We start from the raw sequence: 23,219 nt of genomic DNA on the forward strand, positions 1-23,219 counted from the left end.
CCCCCATCTCCCTCCCCATCTCCCCCCATCCCCCCAATCTCCCCCCAACACTCCCCTCCCCATCTCCCCCCATCTCTCTCCCCATCTCCCCCCCATCTCTCCCACCTCCCCATCTCCCCTCCCCATCTCCCCCCATCTCTCCCCCCATCTCTCCCACCCCCCCATCTCCCTCCCCATCTCCCCCCATCCCCCCAATCTCCCCCCAACACTCCCCTCCCCATCTCCCCCCATCTCTCCCCCCATCTCTCCCCATCTCCCCCCCATCTCTCCCACCTCCCCATCTCCCCTCCCCATCTCCCCCCATCACTCCTCTCCCCATCTCCCCCCATCTCTCCCCCCATCTCCCCCCCCACTGCCCCCATCCCCCCCCCCCCCCCCCCCCAGCTCCTACACAGAGGTGGAGTTTTTCCCTGGCCCCAGCCTCAACCTCGTCATGGGCCCCAATGGCACGGGCAAGAGCACCCTCGTCTCGGCCCTGTGCTTGGGCCTGGCTGGCAGGCCGGGGCTCCTCGGGAGAGGGGATAAGGTGACGGCGGGGGACTGAGGGTCACCCCCCCTGGAGAGGGGGGTCTCTGGGGGGGTCTCGGAGGGTGTCGGGGGGGGTCTCAGGAGAATCTCAGGGGGTCTAAGGGGGGTCTAAGGGGGGTCTCTGGGGGGGTCTCGGGGGGGGTCTCGGGGGGGGTCTGAGGGGGGGTCTCAGGGGGGTCTCAGGGGGGTCTCAGGGGGGTCTCTGGGGGGTCTCTGGGGGGTTTCTGGGGGGTCTCTGGGGGGGGTTGTCGGGGGGTCTCTGGGGGGGTCTAAGGGGGGTCTCAGGGGGGTCTCGGGGGGGTCTAAGGAGGGTCTCGGGGGGGTCTCTGGGGGGTCTCAGGGGGGTCTCAGGGGGGTCTCTGGGGGGTCTCTGGGGGGTCTCTGGGGGGGTCTCTGGGGGTCTCGGGGGGGTCTCTGGGGGGTCTAAAGGGGGTCTCAGGGGGTCTCTGGAGGTCTAAGGGGGTCTCTGGGGGGGGTCTCAGGGGGATCTTAGGGGGGGTCTCAGGGGTGTCGGGGGGGTCTCAGGGGGGTCTCAGAGGGGGTCTCTGGGGGGGTCTCTGGTCTAAGGGGGGGTCCTCTGGGGGGGTCTAAGGGGGGGTCTCTGGGGGGGGGTGTCGGGGGGTCTAGGGGGGTCTGAGGGGGGTCTGAGGGGGGTCTCTGGGGGGTCTCTGGGGGGTCTAAGGGGGGTCTCAGGGGGGTCTCTGGGGGGGTCTCGGGGGGGGTCTCGGGGGGGGTCCCGGGGGGGTCCCGGGGGGGGTCTCTGGGGGGGTGGGCCCGGGGGGGTCCGGGGGGGGTCTCTGGGGGGGTCCCGGGGGGGTCCCGGGGGGGTCTCAGAGGGGGTCTCTGGGGGGGTCTCTGGGGGGGTCTCTGGGGGGAGGTCTCAGGAGAATCTCAGGGGGTCTAAAGGGGTCTCGGGGGGGTCTCTGGGGGGTCTTAGGGGGGTCTCCGGGGGGTCTCAGGGGGGGTCTCTGGGGGGTCTCTGGGGGGGTCTCGGGGGGGTCTCAGGGGGGTCTCTGGGGGGGTCTCTGGGGGGGGGTCTCAGGAGAATCTCAGGGGGTCTAAAGGGGTCTCGGGGGGGTCTCTGGGGGGTCTTAGGGGGGGTCTCCGGGGGGTCTCAGGGGGGTCTCTGGGGGGGTCTCAGGGGGGTCTCAGGGGGTCTCGGGGGATCTCGGGGGTCCCGGGGGGGGTCTCAGCGGGGTCTCAGGGGGGACCAGGGGGGGGTCTCGTGTGGGGGGTCTCTGGGGATACCAGGGGGGGCTCTCAGCTGGTTCTCAAGGGGTCTCACGGGGGCCTGAGGGGTCTGAGGGGGTGACCAGGGGACGATGCTGGTGGTGATGGTGGTGATGATGGTGATGATGGTGGTGATGATGGTGATGATGATGGTGGTGATGGTGGTGGTGATGACGATGGTGATGACGATGGTGGTGATGACGATGGTGATGACGATGGTGATGGTGGTGATGACGATGGTGATGATGGTGATGACGATGGTGATGACGATGGTGATGATGGTGATGACGCTGGTGATGGTGGTGATGATGATGGTGATGACGATGGTGATGGTGGTGATGATGATGGTGATGACGATGGTGATGACGATGGTGATAATGGTGGTGGTGGTGGTGATGATGGTGGTGATAGTGATGACGATGGTGACGATGGTGATGGTGGTGGTGATAGTGGTGGTGATGACGATGGTGGTAATGATGATGGTGATGACGGCGATGATGATGATGGTGATGATGTCGTCTCAGATTGGACTGTTTGTTAAGAAAGGCGAGGCGAAAGCCACCGTGGAACTGGAACTGTGAGTACGGCACGTACAGTGTGCACTGTACACCAACACCAGCACACACAGTGCGCACTGTACACCCACACCAGCACACACAGTGTGCACTGTACACCCACACCAGCACGCACAGTGTGCACTGTACACCCGCACCAGCACATACAGTGTGCACTGTACACCCGCACCAGCACATACAGTGTGCACTGTGCACCCACACCAGCACATACAGTGTGCACTGTGCACCCACACCAGCACATACAGTGTGCACTGTACACCCGCACCAGCACATACAGTGTGCACTGTGCACCCACACAGCACACACGGTGTGCACTGTACACCCACACCAGCACATACAGTGTGCACTGTACACCCACACCAGCATGCACAGTGTGCACTGTACACCCGCACCAGCACATACAGTGTGCACTGTACACCCACACCAGCATGCACAGTGTGCACTGTACACCCACACCAGCACATACAGTGTGCACTGTGCACCCACACCAGCACATACAGTGTGCACTGTGCACCCACACAGCACACACGGTGTGCACTGTACACCCACACCAGCACATACAGTGTGCACTGTACACCCACACCAGCACATACAGTGTGCACTGTGCACCCACACCAGCGCATACAGTGTGCACTGTGCACCCACACCAGCACATACAGTGTGCACTGTGCACCCACACAGCACACACGGTGTGCACTGTGCACCCACACCAGCACATACAGTGGTGCACTGTGCACCCCACACAGCACACACGGTGTGCACTGTGCACCCACACCAGCACATACAGTGTGCACTGTGCACCCACACCAGCACATACAGTGTGCACTGTGCACCCACACAGCACACACGGTGTGCACTGTACACCCACACCAGCACATACAGTGTGCACTGTACACCCACACCAGCACATACAGTGTGCACTGTGCACCCACACCAGCACATACAGTGTGCACTGTACACCCACACCAGCACATACAGTGTGCACTGTGCACCCACACCAGCACATACAGTTGGGCACTGTGCACCCACACCAGCACATACAGTGTGCACTGTACACCCGCACCAGCACATACAGTGTGCACTGTGCACCCACACCAGCACATACAGTGTGCACTGTGCACCCACACCAGCGCATACAGTGTGCACTGTGCACCCACACCAGCACATACAGTGTGCACTGTGCACCCACACCAGCACATACAGTGTGCACTGTACACCCGCACCAGCACATACAGTGTGCACTGTGCACCCACACCAGCACATACAGTGTGCACTGTGCACCCACACCAGCACATACAGTGTGCACTGTACACCCACACCAGCACATACAGTGTGCACTGTGCACCCCACAGCTGTGACTATACAGTGCGCACTGTGCACACAGCGGCACATACAGTGCATACAGTGCACCACAGCAGCACATACAGTGTGTGCAGTGCGTGCGATTTAGTTTCTGTGTGCGCGTTAATTCGCTACAGTGTGTACAGTATAGCCACGATATCTACTGCACTGTGCACGGTGCAGTCACACTGTACAGTGTGTACAGTGTGACTGCGGTGCGTACAGTTTGTGCTGTGCATTTACAGCGGGTACAGTGTGTGCGGTACACCTGCAGTACACGTCCCCGTCTCTCCCCGTGTCTGTGTCTCTCTCGTGTCTCTCTCGTGTCTCTCTCTCCCCGTGTCTCTCTCTCCCCGTGTCTCTGTCTCTCTCGTGTCTCTCTCTCCCCGTCTCTCCTCGTGTCTCTCTCTCCCCGTGTCTCTCTCTCCCCGCGTCTCTCTCTCCCCGCGTCTCTCTCTCCCCGTGTCTCTCTCTCCCCGCGTCTCTCTCTCCCGGTGTCTCTCTCTCCCCGTGTCTCTCTCTCCCCGTGTCTCTCTCTCCCCGTGTCTCTCTCTCCCCGCGTCTCTCTCTCCCGGTGTCTCTCTCTCCCCGTGTCTCTCTCTCCCCGTGTCACTCTCTCCCCGTGTCTCTCTCCCCGTGTCTCTGTCTCTCTCGTGTCTCTCTCTCCCCCGTGTCTCTCTCCCCGTGTCTCTGTCTCTCTCGTGTCTCTCTCTCCCCGTCTCTCCTCGTGTCTCTCTCTCCCCGTGTCTCTCTCTCCCCGCGTCTCTCTCTCCCGGTGTCTCTCTCTCCCCGTGTCTCTCTCTCCCCGCGTCTCTCTCTCCCGGTGTCTCTCTCTCCCCGTGTTTCTCCCCGCGTCTCTCTCTCCCCGCGTGTCTCTCTCTCCCCGCGCGTCTCTCTCTCACCGTGCGTCTCTCTCCGTGTCTCACCGTGTGTCTCTCACCGTGTCTCTCTCACCGTGTCTCTCCCCGTGTGGCTCCCTGTGTCTCTGCGTGTGCAGCGCACGTGCCGTGGGTGGGGACGTGGTGGTGAGGAGGGAGATCTACGCCGCCTCCAATTCCTCCACGTGGTTCCTGAGCGGCCGCTCGGCCTCACAGAAGCAGGTGGAGGAGTTGGTGAGCAGCTTCAACATCCAGTTGTCCAACCTGTGTCAGTTCCTGCCTCAGGTGAGCGAGGGTGGTGAGGGTGGTGAGTGTGGTGGTGGTGGTGGTGGTTAGCATGGTGGTGATGGTGGTGGTGGTGAGGGTGGTGAGCATGGTGGTGGTTGTGAGGGTGGTGGTGGTGAGGGTGGTGGTGGTGGTGAGGGTGGTGGTGAGTGTGGTGGTGGTGGTGAGCATGGTGGTGAGCATGGTGGTGATGGTGGTGGTGGTGATGGTGGTGGTGGTGGTGGTGGTGAGGGTGGTGGTGGTGAGGGTGGTGGTGGTGAGGGTGGTGGTGGTGAGCATAGTGGTGAGGGTGGTGATGGTGATGGAGGTGGTGAGGGTGGTGGTGGTGAGGGTGGTGGTGGTGAGGGTGGTGGTGGTGGTGAGGGTGGTGGTGGTGAGCATGGTGGTGATGGTGGTGGTGGTAAGGGTGCTGAGCGTGGTGGTGGTGAGGGTGGTGGTTGTGAGGGTGGTGATGGTGATAATGATGGTGATGGTGAGGGTGGTGATGGTGATAATGATGGTGATGGTGATGTTAATGACGATGGTGACGATGTTAATGACGATGGTGACGATAGTGACGATGACGATGTTGTCGTTGGTGACGATGTTGATGCTGTTGACGATGTTGATGATGATGATGTTGCCGTTGACAATGATGATGTTGTTGTTGATGTTGTTGATGATGTTGCAGGAGAAAGTTGGAGAGTTTGCCAAACTTTCTCGCGTGGACCGTCTGGAAGCGACGGAGAAGTCCGTGGGATCCAGTGACCTCTACGACCTCCACCAGAGACTCAAGGTCCTGCAGAAGTCACGCAGCAGCACTGAGGTCAGTGGTGATGGTGGCGGTGGTGGTGATGATGATGGTGGTGATGGTGGTGGTGGTGATGGTGGTGGTGGTGGTTGTGGTGGTGATGGTGGTGATGGTGGTGGTGGTGATGGAGGTGATGGTGGTGGTGGTGATGGTGGTGGTGGTGGTGATGGTGGTGATGGTGGTGATGGTGGTGGTGGTGATGGTGGTGGTGGTGATGGTGGTGGTGATGGTGGTGGTGGTGATCGTCGTGGTGGTGGTGGTGGTGGTGATGGTAGTGGTGATGGTGGCGGTGGTGGTGATCGTCGTGGTGGTGGTGGTGGTGGTGATGGTAGTGGTGATGGTGGCGGTGGTGGTGGTGGTGATGGTGGTGGTGGTGGTGATGGTGGTGGTAATGGTGGTGGTGGTGGTGATGGTGATGGTGGTGGTGATGGTGGTGGTGGTGATGGTGGTGATGGTGGTGGTGGTGATGGTGGTGGTGGTGGTGGTTGTGGTGGTGATGGTGGTGGTGGTGGTGATGGTGGTGGTGGTGATGGTGGTGGTGGTGATGGTGGTGGTGGTGGTGGTGATGGTGGTGGTGGTGATGGTGGTGGTGGTGATGGTGGTGGTGATGGTGGTGGTAATGGTGGTGGTGGTGATGGTGATGGTGGTGGTGATGGTGGTGGTGGTGATGGTGGTGATGGTGGTGGTGGTGATGGTGGTGGTGGTGGTGGTGGTTGTGGTGGTGATGGTGGTGGTGGTGATGGTGGTGGTGGTGATGGTGGTGGTGGTGATGGTGGTGGTGGTGGTGATGGTGGTGATGGTGGTGGTGGTGATGGTGGTGGTGGTGATGGTGGTGATGGTGGTGGTGGTGATGGTGGTGGTGGTGGTGGTGGTTGTGGTGGTGATGGTGGTGGTGGTGGTGGTGATGGTGGTGGTGGTGATGGTGGTGGTGGTGATGGTGGTGGTGGTGGTGATGGTGGTGATGGTGGTGGTGGTGATGGTGGTGGTGGTGATGGTGGTGGTGATGGTGGTGGTGATGGTGGTGGTGGTGGTGATCGTCGTGGTGGTGGTGGTGGTGATGGTAGTGGTGATGGTGGCGGTGGTGGTGATCGTCGTGGTGGTGGTGGTGGTGGTGATGGTAGTGGTGATGGTGGCGGTGGTGGTGGTGGTGATGGTGGTGGTGGTGGTGATGGTGGTGGTAATGGTGGTGGTGGTGGTGATGGTGATGGTGGTGGTGATGGTGGTGGTGATGGTGGTGGTGGTGATCGTCGTGGTGGTGGTGGTGGTGATGGTCGTGGTGGTGGTGATGGCGGTGATGGTGGTGGTTGTGGAGGTGGTGATGGTTGTGGTGGTGGTGATGGTGGTGGTGATCGTCGTGGTGGTGGTGGTGATGGTGGTGGTGGTGATGGTGGTGGTGATGGTGGTGGTGATGGTGGTGGTGGTGGTGGTGATGGTGATGGTGGTGGTGATGGTGGTGGTGATGGTGGTGGTGGTGATGGTGGTGGTGGTGATGGTGGTGGTGGTGGTGATGGTGGTGGTGGTGATGGTGGTGGTGATGGTGGTGGTGATGGTCGTGGTGGTGATCGTCGTGGTGGTGGTGGTGATGGTGGTGGTGGTGATGGTGGTGGTGATGGTGGTGGTGATGGTGGTGGTGGTGGTGGTGATGGTGATGGTGGTGGTGATGGTGATGGTGGTGGTGGTGATGGTGGTGGTGGTGATGGTGGTGGTGGTGGTGATGGTGGTGGTGGTGATGGTGGTGGTGATGGTGGTGGTGATGGTCGTGGTGGTGGTGGTGGTGGTGATGGTGGTGGTGGTGGTGGTGATGGTGGTGGTGATGGTCTTGGTGGTGGTGATGGCGGTGATGGTGGTGGTTGTGGAGGTGGTGATGGTTGTGGAGGTGGTGATGGTGGTGGTGGTGATGGTGGTGGTGGTGATGGTGGTGGTGATGGTGGTGATAGTGATAGTGGTGGTGATGGTGGTGGTGGTTGTGGAGGTGGTGATGGTTGTGGAGGTGGTGATGGTTGTGGAGGTGGTGATGGTTGTGGAGGTGGTGATGGAGGTGGTGGTGGTGGTGGTGATGGTGGTGATGGTGGTGATGGTGGTGGTGATGGTGGTGATGGTGGTGGTGATGGTGGTGGAGGTGGTGATGGAGGTGGTGATGGTGGTGGTGGTGGTGGCGGTGATGATGGTGGTGGCGGTGATGATGGTGGTGATGGTTGTGGAGGTGGTGATGGAGGTGGTGGTGGTGGTGATGGTGGTGATGGTGGTGGTGGTGATGGTGGTGGTGGTGGTGATGGTTGTGGAGGTGGTGATGGTGGTGGTGATGGTGGTGGTGGTGATGGTGGTGGCGGTGGCGGTGATGATGGTGGTGGCGGTGATGGTGGTGGAGGTGGTGATGGAGGTGGTGGTGGTGATGGTTGTGGAGGTGGTGATGGTGGTGGTCGTGGTGGTGATGGTGATGATGATGGTGGTGGTGATGGTGGTGGTGGTGATGGTTGTGGAGGTGGGGATGGTCGTGGTGATGGATGTGGTGGTGTTGGTAATGGTGGTTGAGGTGGTGATGGAGGTGGTGATGGAGGTGGTGGTGATGGTGGTGGTTGAGGTGTCTCTCCCCGTGTCTCTCTCTCCCCGTGTCTCTCTCTCCCCGTGTCTCTCTCTCCCCGTGTCTCTCCCCCCGTGTCTCTCTCTCCCCGTGTCTCTCTCTCCCCGTGTCTCTCTCCCCGTGTCTCTCTTTCCCCGTGTCTCTCTCCCTGTCTCTCTCCGTGTCTCTCTCCCCGTGTCTCCCCCCTGTGTCTCTGTCTCTCTCTCCCCGTGTCTCTCCCCATGTCTCTCTCCCCCCGTGTCTCTCTGTCTTTCTCTCCCCGTGTCTCTCTGTCTATCTCTCCCCGTGTCTCTCTCTCCCCGTGTCTCTCCCCGTGTCTTTCTCTCCCCGTGTCTCTCTCTTCCCGTGTCTCTCTCTCCCCGTGTCTCCCCCTGTGTCTCTCTCCCCGTGTCTCTCTGTCTCTCCCCGTGTCTCTCTCTCCCCCCGTGTCTCTCTCTCACCATGTCTCTCCCCGTGTCTCTCTCTCTCCCCGTGTCTCTCTCTCCCCGTGTCTCTCTCTCCTCCCGTGTCTCTCTCTCACCGTGTCTCTCCCCGTGTCTCTCTCTCTCCTGGTGTCTCTCTCTCCCCGTGTCTCTCTCTCCCCGTGTGTCTCTCTCTCCCCGTGTCTCTCTCTCCCCGTGTCTCTCTCTCCCCGTGTCTCTCTCTCTCCCCGTGTCTCTCTCCCCCCGTGTCTCTCTCTCCCTGTGTCTCTCTCTCCCCGTGTGTCTCCCTCCCCGTGTCTCTCTCCCCCGTGTCTAACTCCCCGTGTCTCTCTCCCCGTGTCTCTCCCCGTGTTTCTCTCCCCGTGTCTCTCTCCCCCCGTGTCTCTCTCTACCCCGTGTCTCTCTCCCCCCGTGTCTCTCTCTCACCATGTCTCTCTCCCCGTGTCTCTCTCCCCGTGTCTCTCTCCCCGTGTCTCTCTCCCTGTCTCTCACCATGTCTCTCTCCCCGTGTCTCTCTCTCCCCGTGTGTCTCTCTCCCCGTGTCTCTCTCTCTCCCCGTGTCTCTCTCTCCCCGTGTCTCTCTGTCTCACTCTCCCCGTGTCTCTCTCTCCCCGTGTCTCTCTGTCTCACTCTCCCCGTGTCTCTCTCTCCCCGTGTCTCTCTGTCTCACTCTACCCGTGTCTCTCTTTCTCCCTGTGTCTCTCTCCCCGTGTCTCTCCCCGTGTCTCTCTCCCCGTGTCTCTCTCCCCGTGTCTCTCTCCCTGTCTCTCACCATGTCTCTCTCCCCGTGTCTCTCTCTCCCCGTGTGTCTCTCTCCCCGTGTCTCTCTCTCTCCCCGTGTCTCTCTCTCCCCGTGTGTCTCTCTCTCCCCGTGTCTCTCTGTCTCACTCTCCCCGTGTCTCTCTCTCCCCGTGTCTCTCTGTCTCACTCTCCCCGTGTCTCTCTTTCTCCCTGTGTCTCTCTCCCCGTGTCTCTCCCCGTGTCTCTCTCCCCGTGTCTCTCTCCCTGTCTCTCACCATGTCTCTCTCCCCGTGTGTCTCTCTCCCCGTGTGTCTCTCTCCCCGTGTCTCTCTCTCTCCCCGTGTCTCTCTCTCCCCGTGTGTCTCTCTCTCCCCGTGTCTCTCTGTCTCACTCTCCCCGTGTCTCTCTCTCCCCGTGTCTCTCTGTCTCACTCTCCCCGTGTCTCTCTCTCCCCGTGTCTCTCTGTCTCACTGTCCCCGTGTCTCTCTTTCTCCCCGTGTCTCTCTTTCTCCCCGTGTCTCTCTCCCCGTGTCTCTCCCCGTGTCTCTCTCCCCGTGTCTCTCTCCCTGTCTCTCACCATGTCTCTCTCCCCGTGTCTCTCTCTCCCCGTGTGTCTCTCTCCCCGTGTCTCTCTCTCTCCCCGTGTCTCTCTCTCCCCGTGTGTCTCTCTCCCCGTGTCTCTCTCTCTCCCCGTGTCTCTCTCTCCCTGTGTCTCTCTGTCTCACTCTCCCCGTGTCTCTCTGTCTCACTCTCCCCGTGTCTCTCTTTCTCCCCGTGTCTCTCTCCCCGTGTCTCTCTCCCCTTGTCTCTCTCTCCCCGTGTCTCTCTCTCTCCCCGTGTGTCTCTCTCTCTCCCCGTGTGTCTCTCTCCGTGTCTCTCTCTCCCCGTGTCTCTCTCTCTCCCCGTGTCTCACTCTCCCCGTGTCTCTCTCCCCCCGTGTCTCTCTCTCCCCGTGTCTCTCACCGTGTGTCTCTCTCTCTCAGTGTCTCTCTCTCACCGTGTGTCTCTCTCTCCCCGTGTCTCTCTCTCCCCGTGTCTCTCTCTCCCCGTGTCTCTCCCCCCGTGTCTCTCTCTCCCCGTGTCTCTCTCTCCCCGTGTCTCTCTTTCCCCGTGTCTCTCCCCGTGTCTCTCTCCCTGTCTCTCACCGTGTCTCTCTCCCCGTGTCTCTCTCCCCCCGTGTCTCTCTCTCACCATGTATCTCTCCCCGTGTCTCTCTCCCTGTCTCTCTCCGTGTCTCTCTCCCCGTGTCTCTCTCTCTCCCCGTGTCTCTCTCCCCCCGTGTCTCTCTGTCTCTCTCTCCCCGTGTGTCTCTCTCCCCATGTCTCTCTCTCTCCCCGTGTGTCTCTCCCCGTGTCTCTCTTTCTCCCCGTGTCTCACTCTCCCCATGTCTCTCTCTCTCCCCGTGTCTCTCTCTCTCCCCATGTCTCTCTCTCCCCGTGTCTCTCTCTCCCCGTGTCTCTCTCTCTCTCCCCCTGTCTCTCTCCCCGTGTCTCTCTCTCTCTCCCCGTGTCTCTCTCTCTCTCCCCCTGTCTCTCTCCCCGTGTCTCTCTCTCTCTCCCCGTGTCTCTCTCTCAACTCCCCCTGTCTCTCTCCCCGTGTGTCTCTCTCTCCCCGTGTCTCTCTCTCACCATGTCTCTCCCCGTGTCTCTCTCTCTCCCCGTGTGTCTCTCCCCACCCTCCCCCGTGACCCCAGGCCACTCTGTTGGAGCGATCGGCACGTCTGGAGAATCTGTCGGAGCGCCAGCGTCTGCAGACGCACGACGTGGAACTCTTCCACAGCCACCAGCGGCACCACGACTACGCACAGCTGCTGGGGAAGAAGCGTGTCTGGCTGGTGGGTCCTCACTCACTGCTGGGGACACTCACTGGGGGGACACTCACTGGGGGGACACTCACTGGGGGACAAGGGAGACGCAGACGCACGACGTGGAACTCTTCCACAGCCACCAGCGGCACCACGACTACGCACAGCTGCTGGGGAAGAAGCGTGTCTGGCTGGTGGGTCCTCACTCACTGCTGGGGACACTCACTGGGGGGACACTCACTGGGGGGACACTCACTGGGACACTCACTGAGACACTCACGGGGACACTCACTGGGACACTCACTGGGGGACAAGGGGGACACTCACTGAGACACTCACTGGGGACAAGGGGGACACTCAATGGGACACTCACTGGGACACTCACTGGGACACTCACTGGGGACAAGGGGGACACTCACTGAGACACTCACTGGGGGACAAGGGGGACACTCACTGAGACACTCACTGGGGACAAGGGGGACACTCAATGGGACACTCACTGGGACACTCACTGGGACACTCACTGGGACACTCACTGGGGACAAGGGGGACACTCACTGAGACACTCACTGGGGACAAGGGGGACACTCAATGGGACACTCACTGGGACACTCACTGGGACACTCACTGGGGGGACACTCACTGGGGGACAAGGGAGACACTCACTGGGACACTCACTGGGGACAAGGGGGACACTCACTGGGACACTCACTGGGACACTCACTGGGACACTCACTGGGGGACAAGGGAGACACTCACTGGGACACTCACTGGGACACTCACTGGGACACTCACTGGGACACTCACTGGGACACTCACTGGGGACAAGGGGGACACTCACTGGGACACTCACTGGGACACTCACTGGGACACTCACTGGGGACAAGGGGGACACTCACTGGGACACTCACTGGGACACTCACTGGGACACTCACTGGGGGGACACTCACTGGGGGACAAGGGAGACACTCACTGGGACACTCACTGGGGACAAGGGGGACACTCAATGGGACACTCACTGGGACACTCACTGGGACACTCACTGGGACACTCACTGGGGGACAAGGGAGACACTCACTGGGACACTCACTGGGACACTCACTGGGACACTCACTGGGACACTCACTGGGGACAAGGGGGACACTCACTGGGACACTCACTGGGACACTCACTGGGACACTCACTGGGGACAAGGGGGACACTCACTGGGACACTCACTGGGACACTCACTGGGACACTCACTGAGACACTCACTGGGGACAAGGGGGACACTCACTGGGACACTCACTGGGGACAAGGGGGACACTCACTGGGACACTCACTGGGGACAAGGGGGACACTCACTGGGGCACTCACTGAGACACTCACTGCTGGGGACACTCACTGGGGGGACACTCACTGGGACACTCACTGAGACACTCACTGGGACACTCACTGAGACACTCACTGGGACACTCACTGGGACACTCACTGGGACACTCACTGGGGGGACACTCGCTGGGACACTCACTGGGGGGACACTCACTGGGACACTCACTGGGGGACAAGGGGGACACTCACTGAGACACTCACTGGGGGACAAGGGGACACTCACTGAGACACTCACTGGGGACACTCACTGGGACACTCACTGGGACACTCACTGGGGGACAAGGGAGACACTCACTGAGACACTCACTGGGGGACAAGGGGACACTCACTGAGACACTCACTGGGGACACTCACTGGGGGACAAGGGAGACACTCACTGAGACACTCACTGGGGGACAAGGGGACACTCACTGGGACACTCACTGGGACACTCACTGGGGGACAAGGGAGACACTCACTGAGACACTCACTGGGGGACAAGGGGGACACTCACTGAGACACTCACTGGGGGACAAGGGGACACTCACTGAGACACTCACTGGGGACACTCACTGGGACACTCACTGGGACACTCACTGGGGGACAAGGGAGACACTCACTGAGACACTCACTGGGGGACAAGGGGACACTCACTGAGACACTCACTGGGGACACTCACTGAGACACTCACTGGGACACTCACTGGGACACTCACTGGGACACTCACTGGGACACTCACTGGGGGGACACTCGCTGGGACACTCACTGGGGGGACACTCACTGGGACACTCACTGGGGGACAAGGGGGACACTCACTGAGACACTCACTGGGGGACAAGGGGACACTCACTGAGACACTCACTGGGGACACTCACTGGGGACACTCACTGGGACACTCACTGGGACACTCACTGGGGGACAAGGGAGACACTCACTGAGACACTCACTGGGGGACAAGGGGACACTCACTGAGACACTCACTGGGGACACTCACTGGGGGACAAGGGAGACACTCACTGAGACACTCACTGGGGGACAAGGGGACACTCACTGGGACACTCACTGGGACACTCACTGGGGGACAAGGGAGACACTCACTGAGACACTCACTGGGGGACAAGGGGGACACTCACTGAGACACTCACTGGGGACACTCACTGGGACACTCACTGGGACACTCACTGGGGGACAAGGGAGACACTCACTGAGACACTCACTGGGGGACAAGGGGACACTCACTGAGACACTCACTGGGGACACTCACTGGGACACTCACTGGGGGACAAGGGAGACGCAGACGCACGACGTGGAACTCTTCCACAGCCACCAGCGGCACCACGACTACGCACAGCTGCTGGGGAAGAAGCGTGTCTGGCTGGTGGGTCCTCACTCACTGCTGGGGACACTCACTGGGGGGACACTCACTGGGGGGACACTCACTGGGGGACAAGGGGGACACTCACTGGGACACTCACTGCGACACTCACTGGGACACTCACTGGGGGACAAGGGGGACACTCACTGAGACACTCACTGGGACACTCACTGAGACACTCACTGGGACACTCACTGAGACACTCACTGGGGGACAAGGGGACACTCACTGAGACACTCACTGGGGACAAGGGGACACTCACTGGGACACTCACTGGGACACTCACTGAGACACTCACTGGGGACAAGGGGACACTCACTGAGACACTCACTGGGGACACTGACTGGGGACAATCACGGGGGACACTCACTGGGGACAAGGGGGGCACTCAATGGGGCACTCACTGGGGACAAGGGGACACTCACTGGGACACTCACTGAGACACTCACTGAGACACTCACTGGGACACTCACTGAGACACTCACTGAGACACTCACTGGGGACACTCACTGGGGGACACTCACTGGGACACTCACTGGGGACAAGGGAGACACTCACTGGGACACTCACTGAGACACTCACTGAGACACTCACTGGGACACTCACTGGGACACTCACTGGGGACACTCACTGGGGACACTCACTGGGACACTCACTGAGACACTCACTGCTGGGGACACTCACTGAGACACTCACTGAGACACTCACTGGGACACTCACTGGGACACTCACTGAGACACTCACTGAGACACTCACTGAGACACTCACTGGGGACACTCACTGGGGGGACACTCACTGGGGACAAGGGGACACTCACTGGGACACTCACTGGGGACAAGGGGACACTCACTGGGACACTCACTGAGACACTCACTGAGACACTCACTGGGGACACTCACTGGGGGGACACTCACTGGGGACAAGGGGACACTCACTGGGACACTCACTGGGGACAAGGGGACACTCACTGGGACACTCACTGAGACACTCACTGAGACACTCACTGGGGACACTCACTGGGACACTCACTGGGACACTCACTGAGACACTCACTGGGACACTCACTGGGGCACTCACTGGGGCACTCACTGGGGACAAGGGGACACTCACTGGGGACACTCACTGGGGACACTCACTGAGACACTCACTGGGACACTCACTGGGGGGACACTCACTGGGGGGACACTCACTGGGACACTCACTGAGACACTCACTGGGGGGACACTCACTGGGGGACAAGGGGACACTCACTGGGACACTCACTGAGACACTCACTGAGACACTCACTGGGGGACAAGGGGACACTCACTGAGACACTCACTGGGGACAAGGGGACACTCACTGGGACACTCACTGGGACACTCACTGAGACACTCACTGGGGACAAGGGGACACTCACTGAGACACTCACTGGGGACACTCACTGGGGACAATCACGGGGGACACTCACTGGGGACAAGGGGGACACTCAATGGGGCACTCACTGGGGACAAGGGGACACTCACTGGGACACTCACTGAGACACTCACTGAGACACTCACTGGGACACTCACTGAGACACTCACTGAGACACTCACTGGGGACACTCACTGGGGGGACACTCACTGGGACACTCACTGGGGACAAGGGAGACACTCACTGGGACACTCACTGAGACACTCACTGAGACACTCACTGGGACACTCACTGGGACACTCACTGGGGACACTCACTGAGACACTCACTGAGACACTCACTGGGACACTCACTGAGACACTCACTGAGACACTCACTGGGACACTCACTGGGGACAAGGGGGACACTCACTGGGACACTCACTGGGGCACTCACTGAGACACTCACTGGGACACTCACTGAGACACTCACTGGGACACTCACTGGGGCACTCACTGAGACACTCACTGGGACACTCACTGGGGACACTCACTGGGACACTCACTGGGACACTCACTGGGGGACAAGGGGGACACTCACTGAGACACTCACTGAGACACTCACTGGGACACTCACTGAGACACTCACTGAGACACTCACTGAGACACTCACTGTGGACACTCACTGGGACACTCACGGGGACACTCACTGGGACACTCACTGAGACACTCACTGGGACACTCACTGGGACACTCACTGGGGGGACACTCACTGGGACACTCACTGGGACACTCACTGGGACAAGGGGGACACTCACTGAGACACTCACTGGAGACAAGGGGGACACTCAATGGGACACTCACTGGGGCACTCACTGGGACACTCACTGGGACACTCACTGGGACACTCACTGGGGACACTCACTAGGACACTCACTGGGACACTCACTGGGGCACTCACTGGGACACTCACTGGGACACTCACTGAGACACTCACTGGGACACTCACTGGGGACACTCACTGGGGACACTCACTGAGACACTCACTGCGACACTCACTGGGACACTCACTGAGACACTCACTGAGACACTCACTGGGACACTCACTGGGGACACTCACTGAGACACTCACTGGGACACTCACTGGGACACTCACTGGGGACACTCACTGGGACACTCACTGGGGCACTCACTGGGGCACTCACTGGGGACAAGGGGACACTCACTGGGGACACTCACTGAGACACTCACTGGGACACTCACTGAGACACTCACTGGGACACTCACTGGGGCACTCACTGGGGACACTCACTGAGACACTCACTGGGACACTCACTGGGACACGCACTGGGACACTCACTGGGACACTCACTGAGACACTCACTGGGACACTCACTGGGGCACTCACTGGGGACAAGGGGACACTCACTGAGACACTTACTGAGACACTCACTGGGACACTCACTGAGACACTCACTGGGACACTCACTGAGACACTCACTGGGACACTCACTGGGGACACTCACTGAGACACTCACTGAAACACTCACTGGGACACTCACTGGGGCACTCACTGGGGACACTCACTGAGACACTCACTGGGACACTCACTGGGGACACTCACTGGGACACTCACTGGGACACTCACTGAGACACTCACTGAGACACTCACTGGGGACACTCACTGGGACGCTCACTGGGACGCTCACTGAGACACTCACTGAGACACTCACTGGGACACTCACTGGGACACTCACTGGGACACTCACTGGGGATACTCACTGGGACACTCACGGAGACACTCACTGGGACACTCACTGGGACACTCACTGAGACACTCACTGGGACACTCACTGAGACACTCACTGGGGACACTCACTGGGGACACTCACTGGGGACACTCACTGAGACACTCACTGGGACACTCACTGGGACACTCACTGGGACACTCACTGGGGACACTCACTGGGACACTCACTGCGACACTCACTGGGACACTCACTGGGACACTCACTGGGGACACTCACTGAGACACTCACTGGGACACTCACTGAGACACTCACTGGGGACACTCACTGGGGACACTCACTGGGACACTCACTGGGACACTCACTGAGACACTCACTGGGACACTCACTGAGACACTCACTGGGGACACTCACTGAGACACTCACTGGGACACTCACTGAGACACTCACTGAGACACTCACTGGGACACTCACTGAGACACTCACTGGGGACATTCACTGGGGACACTCACTGGGGACACTCACTGAGACACTCACTGGGGACACTCACTGGGGACACCGGGACAGGAGTTGATGAGGGAGTGCTACCTGGAGCTGAGGCTCCATGTGAGTGTCTGAGTGTGTGTCTGTGTGTGTGTCTATCTGTGTGTGTCTGTGTGTGTGTCTATCTGTGTGTGTGTCTATGTGTGTGAGTGTCTGTGAGTGTGTGTCTGTGTGTGTCTATCTGTGTGTGTGTCTATCTGTGTGTGTGTCTATCTGTGTGTGTGTCTGTGTGTGTCTATCTGTGTCTATCTGTGTGTGTGTCTGTGTGTCTATCTGTGTGTGTGTGTCTGTGTGTGTGTCTATCTGTGTGTGTGTGAGTGTGTGTCTATCTGTGTGTCTATCTGTGTGTGTGTCTTTGTCAGTGTGTCTATCTGTGTGTGTGTCTGTGTGTGTGTGTGTCTATCTGTGTGTCTATCTGTGTGTCTATCTGTGTGTGTGTCTTTGTGAGTGTGTCTATCTGTGTGTGTGTCTATCTGTGTGTGTGTCTCTGTGTGTGTGTGTGTGTGTCTGTGTGACTGTGTGTGTGTCTCTGTGTGTGTCTATCTGTGTGTGTGTGTGTGTCTATCTGTGTGTGTGTCACTGGGTGTGTTTATCTGTGTGTGTTTGTCTCTGTGTGTGTGTGTGTGTCACTGTGTGTGTGTGTGTGTCTATCTGTGTGTGTGTGTGTCACTGTGTGTGTCTGTCTATCTGTGTGTGTGTGTCACTGTGTGTGTGTGTTTGTCTCTGTGTGTGTGTCACTGTGTGTGTGTGTGTCACTGTGTGTGTGTCACTGTGTGTGTCTGTCTATCTGTGTGTGTGCGAGTGTGTCTATCTGTGTGTGTGTGTCACTGTGTGTGTGTGTCTATCTGTGTGTGTGTGTGTCTATCTGTGTGTGTCTATCTGTGTGTGTGTGTCACTGTGTGTGTCTATTTGTGTGTGTGAGTGTGTGTGTCTATCTGTGTGTCTATCTGTGTGTGTGTGTCACTGTGTGTGTGTGTGTGTGTCACTGTGTGTGTGTCTCTGTGTGTGTGTGTCTATCTGTGTGTGTCTATCTGTGTGTGTCTATCTGTGTGTGTGTGTCTATCTGTGTATGTGTCACTGGGTGTGTTTATCTGTGTGTTTGTCTGTGTGTGTGTGTGTCACTGTGTGTGTGTCACTGTGTGTGTGTCTCTGTGTGTGTCTGTCTATCTGTGTGTGTGTGTGTGTCACTGTGTGTGTGTGTGTCTATCTGTGTGTGTGTGTGAGTGTGTGTCTATCTGTGTGTGTCTATCTGTGTGTGTCACTGTGTGTGTGTGTCTATCTGTGTGTGAGTGTGTGTGTCTATCTGTGTGTGTGTGTCACTGTGTGTGTGTGTGTCTATCTGTGTGTGTGTGTGAGTGTGTGTCTATCTCTGTGTGTCTATCTGTGTGTGTCACTGTGTGTGTGTCTATCTGTGTGTGAGTGTGTGTGTCTATCTGTGTGTGTGTGTGTCACTGTGTGTGTGTGTGTGTCTCTGTGTGTGTGTGTCTCTGTGTCTCTGTGTGTGTGTGTGAGTGTGTGTCTATCTGTGTGTGCCTATCTGCGTGTGTCTATCTGTGTGTGTGTGAGTGTGTGTCTATCTCTGTGTGTCTATCTGTGTGTGTCACTGTGTGTGTGTCTATCTGTGTGTGAGTGTGTGTGTCTATCTGTGTGTGTCACTGTGTGTGTGTGTCACTGTGTGTGTGTGTCTCACTGTGTGTGTGTGTGTGTCTCACTGTGTGTGTGTGTCTCTGTGTGTGTGTGTGAGTGTGTGTCTATCTGTGTGTGCGTCTATCTGCGTGTGTCTATCTGTGTGTGTTACTGTGTGTGTCTATCTGTGTCTATCTGCGCGTGTGTCTATCTGCGTGTGTCTATCTGCGTGTGTGTCTATCTGTGTGTGTGTGTGTCACTGTGTGTGAGTGTGTCACTGTGTGTGTCTATCTGTGTGTGTCTATCTGTAGGAGTACGAGCTGACGAGGGGGACCTACATGGAGCTGCGGGTTCGCGTGGACGCCGCTGGCGAGGAGGAGCGGCGTCTGTCCCACCTCGTCGCTCCCCTCGTCGCACGGCAGCAGCAGCAGAAGCAGAAGGAGGGAGAACTCAACCAGCTGCTGCATCACAAGGTGAGGGTGAGGAGGTGGTGGTGGTGAGGAGGTGAGGAGGTGGTGGTGAGGGTGAGGAGGAGCGGCGTCTGTCCCACCTCGTCGCTCCCCTCGTCGCACGGCAGCAACAGCAGAAGCAGAAGGAGGGAGAACTCAACCAGCTGCTGCATCACAAGGTGAGGGTGAGGAGGTGGTGGTGAGGAGGTGGTGGTGGTGGTGAGGAGGTGGTGAGGGTGAGGAGGTGGAGGAGGTGGTGATGGTTGTGGAGGTGGTGATGGTGGTGGTGATGGTGGTGGTGATGGTTGTGGAGGTGGTGATGGTGGTGGTGGTGATGGTTGTGGTGGTGGTGAGGAGGTGGTGAGGGTGAGGAGGTGGTGGTGGTGAGGAGGTGGTGAGGGCGAGGAGGAGCGGCGTCTGTCCCACCTCGTCGCTCCACTCGTCGCACGGCAGCAACAGCAGAAGCAGAAGGAGGGAGAACTCAACCAGCTGTTGCATCACAAGGTGAGGGTGAGGAGGTGGTGGTGGTGAGGAGGTGGTGGTGGTGAGGTGGTGGTGGTGAGGAGGTGGTGGTGGTGATGGTGGTGGTGGTGAGGAGGTGGTGAGGAGGTGGTGGTGGTGAGGAGGTGGTGATGATGGTGGTGGAGGTGGTGATGGTGGTGGTGATGATGGTGGTGGAGGTGGTGGTGATGGTGGTGATGGTGATGGTTGTGGTGGTGATGGTGGTGGTGATGGTGGTGGTGATGGTTGTGGAGGTGGTGAGGAGGTGGTGGTGGTGAGGAGGTGGTGGTGGTGAGGAGGTGGTGAGGGTGAGGAGGAGCGGCGTCTGTCCCACCTCGTCGCTCCACTCGTCGCACGGCAGCAGCAGCAGAAGCAGAAGGAGGGAGAACTCAACCAGCTGTTGCATCACAAGGTGAGGGTGAGGAGGTGGTGGTGAGGTGGTGGTGGTGGTGGTGAGGTGGTGGTGAGGAGGTGGTGGTGGTGATGGTGGTGATGATGGTGGTGGAGGTGGTGATGGTTGTGGTGATGGTGGTGGTGGTGGTGATGGTGGTGGTGATGGTGGTGGAGGTGGTGATGGTTGTGGTGATGGTGGTGGAGGTGGTGATGGTTGTGGAGGTGGTGGTGGTGAGGTGGTGGTGAGGAGGTGGTGGTGGTGGTGAGGAGGTGGTGAGGGTGAGGAGGAGCGGCGTCTGTCCCACCTCGTCGCTCCACTCGTCGCACGGCAGCAACAGCAGAAGCAGAAGGAGGGAGACCTCAACCAGCTGTTGCATCACAAGGTGAGGGTGAGGAGGTGGTGAGGAGGTGGTGGTGGTGGTGAGGAGGTGGTGGTGGTGAGGAGGTGGTGGTGGTGAGGAGGTGGTGAGGGTGAGGAGGTGGTGGTGGTGAGGAGGTGGTGAGGGTGAGGAGGAGCGGCGTCTGTCCCACCTCGTCGCTCCACTCGTCGCACGGCAGCAGCAGCAGAAACAGAAGGAGGGAGAACTCAACCAGCTGCTGCATCACAAGGTGAGGGTGAGGAGGTGGTGAGGAGGTGGTGGTGGTGGTGAGGAGGTGGTGAGGAGGTGGTGGTGGTGGTGATGGTGAGGAGGTGGTTGTGGTGAGGAGGTGGTGGTGAGGAGGTGGTGAGGGGGTGGTGGTGGTGAGGAGGTGGTGGTGGTGAGGAGGTGGTGGTGGTGAGGTGGTGGTGGTGAGGTGGTGGTGGTGGTGAGGTGGTGGTGGTGAGGTGGTGGTGGTGAGGTGGTGGTGGTGAGGTGGTGGTGGTGAGGTGGTGGTGGTGGTGAGGTGGTGGTGGTGAGGTGGTGGTGGTGAGGTGGTGGTGGTGGTGAGGTGGTGGTGGTGAGGTGGTGGTGGTGAGGTGGTGGTGGTGGTGAGGTGGTGGTGGTGAGGTGGTGGTGGTCGTGAGGTGGTGGTGAGGAGGTGTGGTGGTGAGGTGGTGGTGAGGAGGTGGTGGTGAGGTGGTGGTGAGGAGGAGGTGGTGGTGGTGGTGAGGAGGAGGAGGAGGAGGAGGAGGTGGTGGTGGTGAGGTGGTGGTGGTGAGGTGGTGGTGAGGAGGTGGTGGTGAGGTGGTGGTGAGGAGGAGGTGGTGGTGGTGGTGAGGAGGAGGAGGAGGTGGTGGTGGTGAGGTGGTGGTGGTGAGGGGGTGTGAGGAGGTGGTGGTTGTGAGGAGGTGGTGAGGATGTGATGGTGAGGAGGTGGTGAGGAGGTGGTCGTGGTGGTGAGTGGGGGGTGAGGAGTTGGTGGTGGTGGTGGTGAGGAGGGGGTGTTGAGGTGGTGGTGAGGTGGTGGTGGTGAGGTGGTGGTGGTGAGGAGGTGGTGATGATGGTGGTGGAGGTGGTGATGGTTGTGGAGGTGGTGAGGAGGTGGTGGTGAGGTGGTGGTGAGGAGGTGGTGAGGAGGTGGTGGTGGTAAGGAGGAGGTGGTGGTGAGGAGGGGGTGGTGAGAGTGAGGAGATGGTGAGGTGGTGAACGTGTGGTGATCGGTTTGCTGGTGAGTGGTGTGGTGAGTGGTGTGGTTATTGATGTGGTGAGCGTGTGGTGAGTGGTGTGGTGAGCGTGTGGTGTGGTGAGTGGTGTGGTGTGATGAGTGGTGTGGTGAGCAGTGTGGTGAGTGGTGTGGTGAGCGTGTGGTGTGGTGATTGATGTGGTGAGCGTGTGATGTGGTGAGGGTGTGGTGACTGATGTGGTGAGCGTGTGGTGAGCGTGTGGTGTGGTGAGTGGTGTGGTGAGTGATGTGGTGAGTGGTGTGGTGAGTGGTGTGGTGAGTGGTGTGGTGAGTGGTGTGGTGAGTGATGTGGTGAGCGTGTGGTGTGGTGAGTGGTGTGGTGAGTGGTGTGGTGAGTGGTGTTGTGAGTGATGTGGTGTGGTGAGTGGTGTGGTGAGTGGTGTGGTGAGTGGTGTGGTGAGTGATGTGGTGAGCGTGTGGTGAGTGGTGTGGTGAGTGATGTGGTGAGGTGAGTGGTGTGGTGAGTGGTGTGGTGAGTGGTGTGGTGAGTGATGTGGTGAGCGTGTGGTGTAGTGAGTGGTGTGGTAAGTGGTGTGGTGAGTGGTGTGATGAGTGGTGTGATGAGTGGTGTGGTGAGTGATGTGGTGAGTGGTGTGGTGTAGTGAGTGGTGTGGTAAGTGGTGTGGTGAGTGGTGTGGTGAGTGGTGTGGTGAGTGTTGTGGTGAGTGGTGTGGTGAGTGGTGTGATGAGTGGTGTGGTGAGTGATGTGGTGAGCGTGTGGTGTGTGCGTGCAGGTGAGCGAGGTGGGTGAGATTACAAAGAAAATTCGCAGTCTGCAGGAGGCTATGGACCAGTTCAGTGACAAGGTGGGAATATCTCCACGACCATCACCACCACCATCATCATCACCACCATCATCATCACCATCATCACCACCATCATCATCACCATCATCATCATCATCCCCACCATCATCATCCCCACCATCAACATCACCATCACCACCATCACCACCATCATCACCACCATCATCACCACCACCATCATCATCATCACCACCACCATCATCATCATCACCACCACCATCATCACCATCATCCCCACCATCATCATCATCCCCACCACCATCATCACCATCATC

General features: G+C 59.0%; 3 protein-coding genes across 3 annotated transcripts in view; 2 read left to right on the forward strand and 1 right to left on the reverse strand.

The window, feature by feature from the left end:
• Positions 1–23,219, reverse strand: part of LOC142907476 (uncharacterized) — a 478,656-nt gene that overhangs the window by 64,918 nt on the left and 390,519 nt on the right. The gene's annotated exons all lie outside the window — the stretch shown is intronic.
• Positions 391–11,505, forward strand: LOC142907515 (structural maintenance of chromosomes protein 5-like). Its single transcript, XM_076057109.1, has 5 exons — positions 391–526; positions 2,283–2,335; positions 4,672–4,837; positions 5,508–5,642; positions 11,065–11,505. Exons 1-5 carry the CDS (start codon positions 434–436, stop codon positions 11,503–11,505), a joined length of 888 nt encoding a protein of 295 aa, XP_075913224.1. The 5' UTR covers positions 391–433.
• The window catches only part of LOC142907473 (structural maintenance of chromosomes protein 5-like), a 48,857-nt gene continuing 39,349 nt past the window's right edge, over positions 13,712–23,219 (forward strand). Inside the window, exons 1-3 of the mRNA XM_076057028.1 lie at positions 13,712–13,903; positions 19,502–19,663; positions 22,873–22,944. Coding sequence (XP_075913143.1) covers positions 19,529–19,663; positions 22,873–22,944 — 207 coding nt within the window. The 5' untranslated portion in view covers positions 13,712–13,903; positions 19,502–19,528. The remainder of the gene's footprint in view (positions 13,904–19,501; positions 19,664–22,872; positions 22,945–23,219) is intronic.

This window comes from Petromyzon marinus, chromosome 79 (genome assembly GCF_048934315.1).
Source record: "Petromyzon marinus isolate PM22_M1 ecotype Great Lakes invasive population chromosome 79, UKy_Petmar_22M1.pri1.0, whole genome shotgun sequence".
Classification (NCBI taxonomy): domain Eukaryota; kingdom Metazoa; phylum Chordata; class Hyperoartia; order Petromyzontiformes; family Petromyzontidae; genus Petromyzon; species Petromyzon marinus.

Coding starts and splice junctions, on each gene's coding strand:
- LOC142907515 (XM_076057109.1), top strand. CDS start 434: ATGGGCCCCAATGGCACGGGCAAGAGCACCCTCGTCTCGGCCCTGTGC. Junction 2,336..4,671: donor GCCACCGTGGAACTGGAACT/GTGAGTACGGCA, acceptor CTGCGTGTGCAG/CGCACGTGCCGTGGGTGGGG. Junction 4,838..5,507: donor TGTGTCAGTTCCTGCCTCAG/GTGAGCGAGGGT, acceptor ATGATGTTGCAG/GAGAAAGTTGGAGAGTTTGC.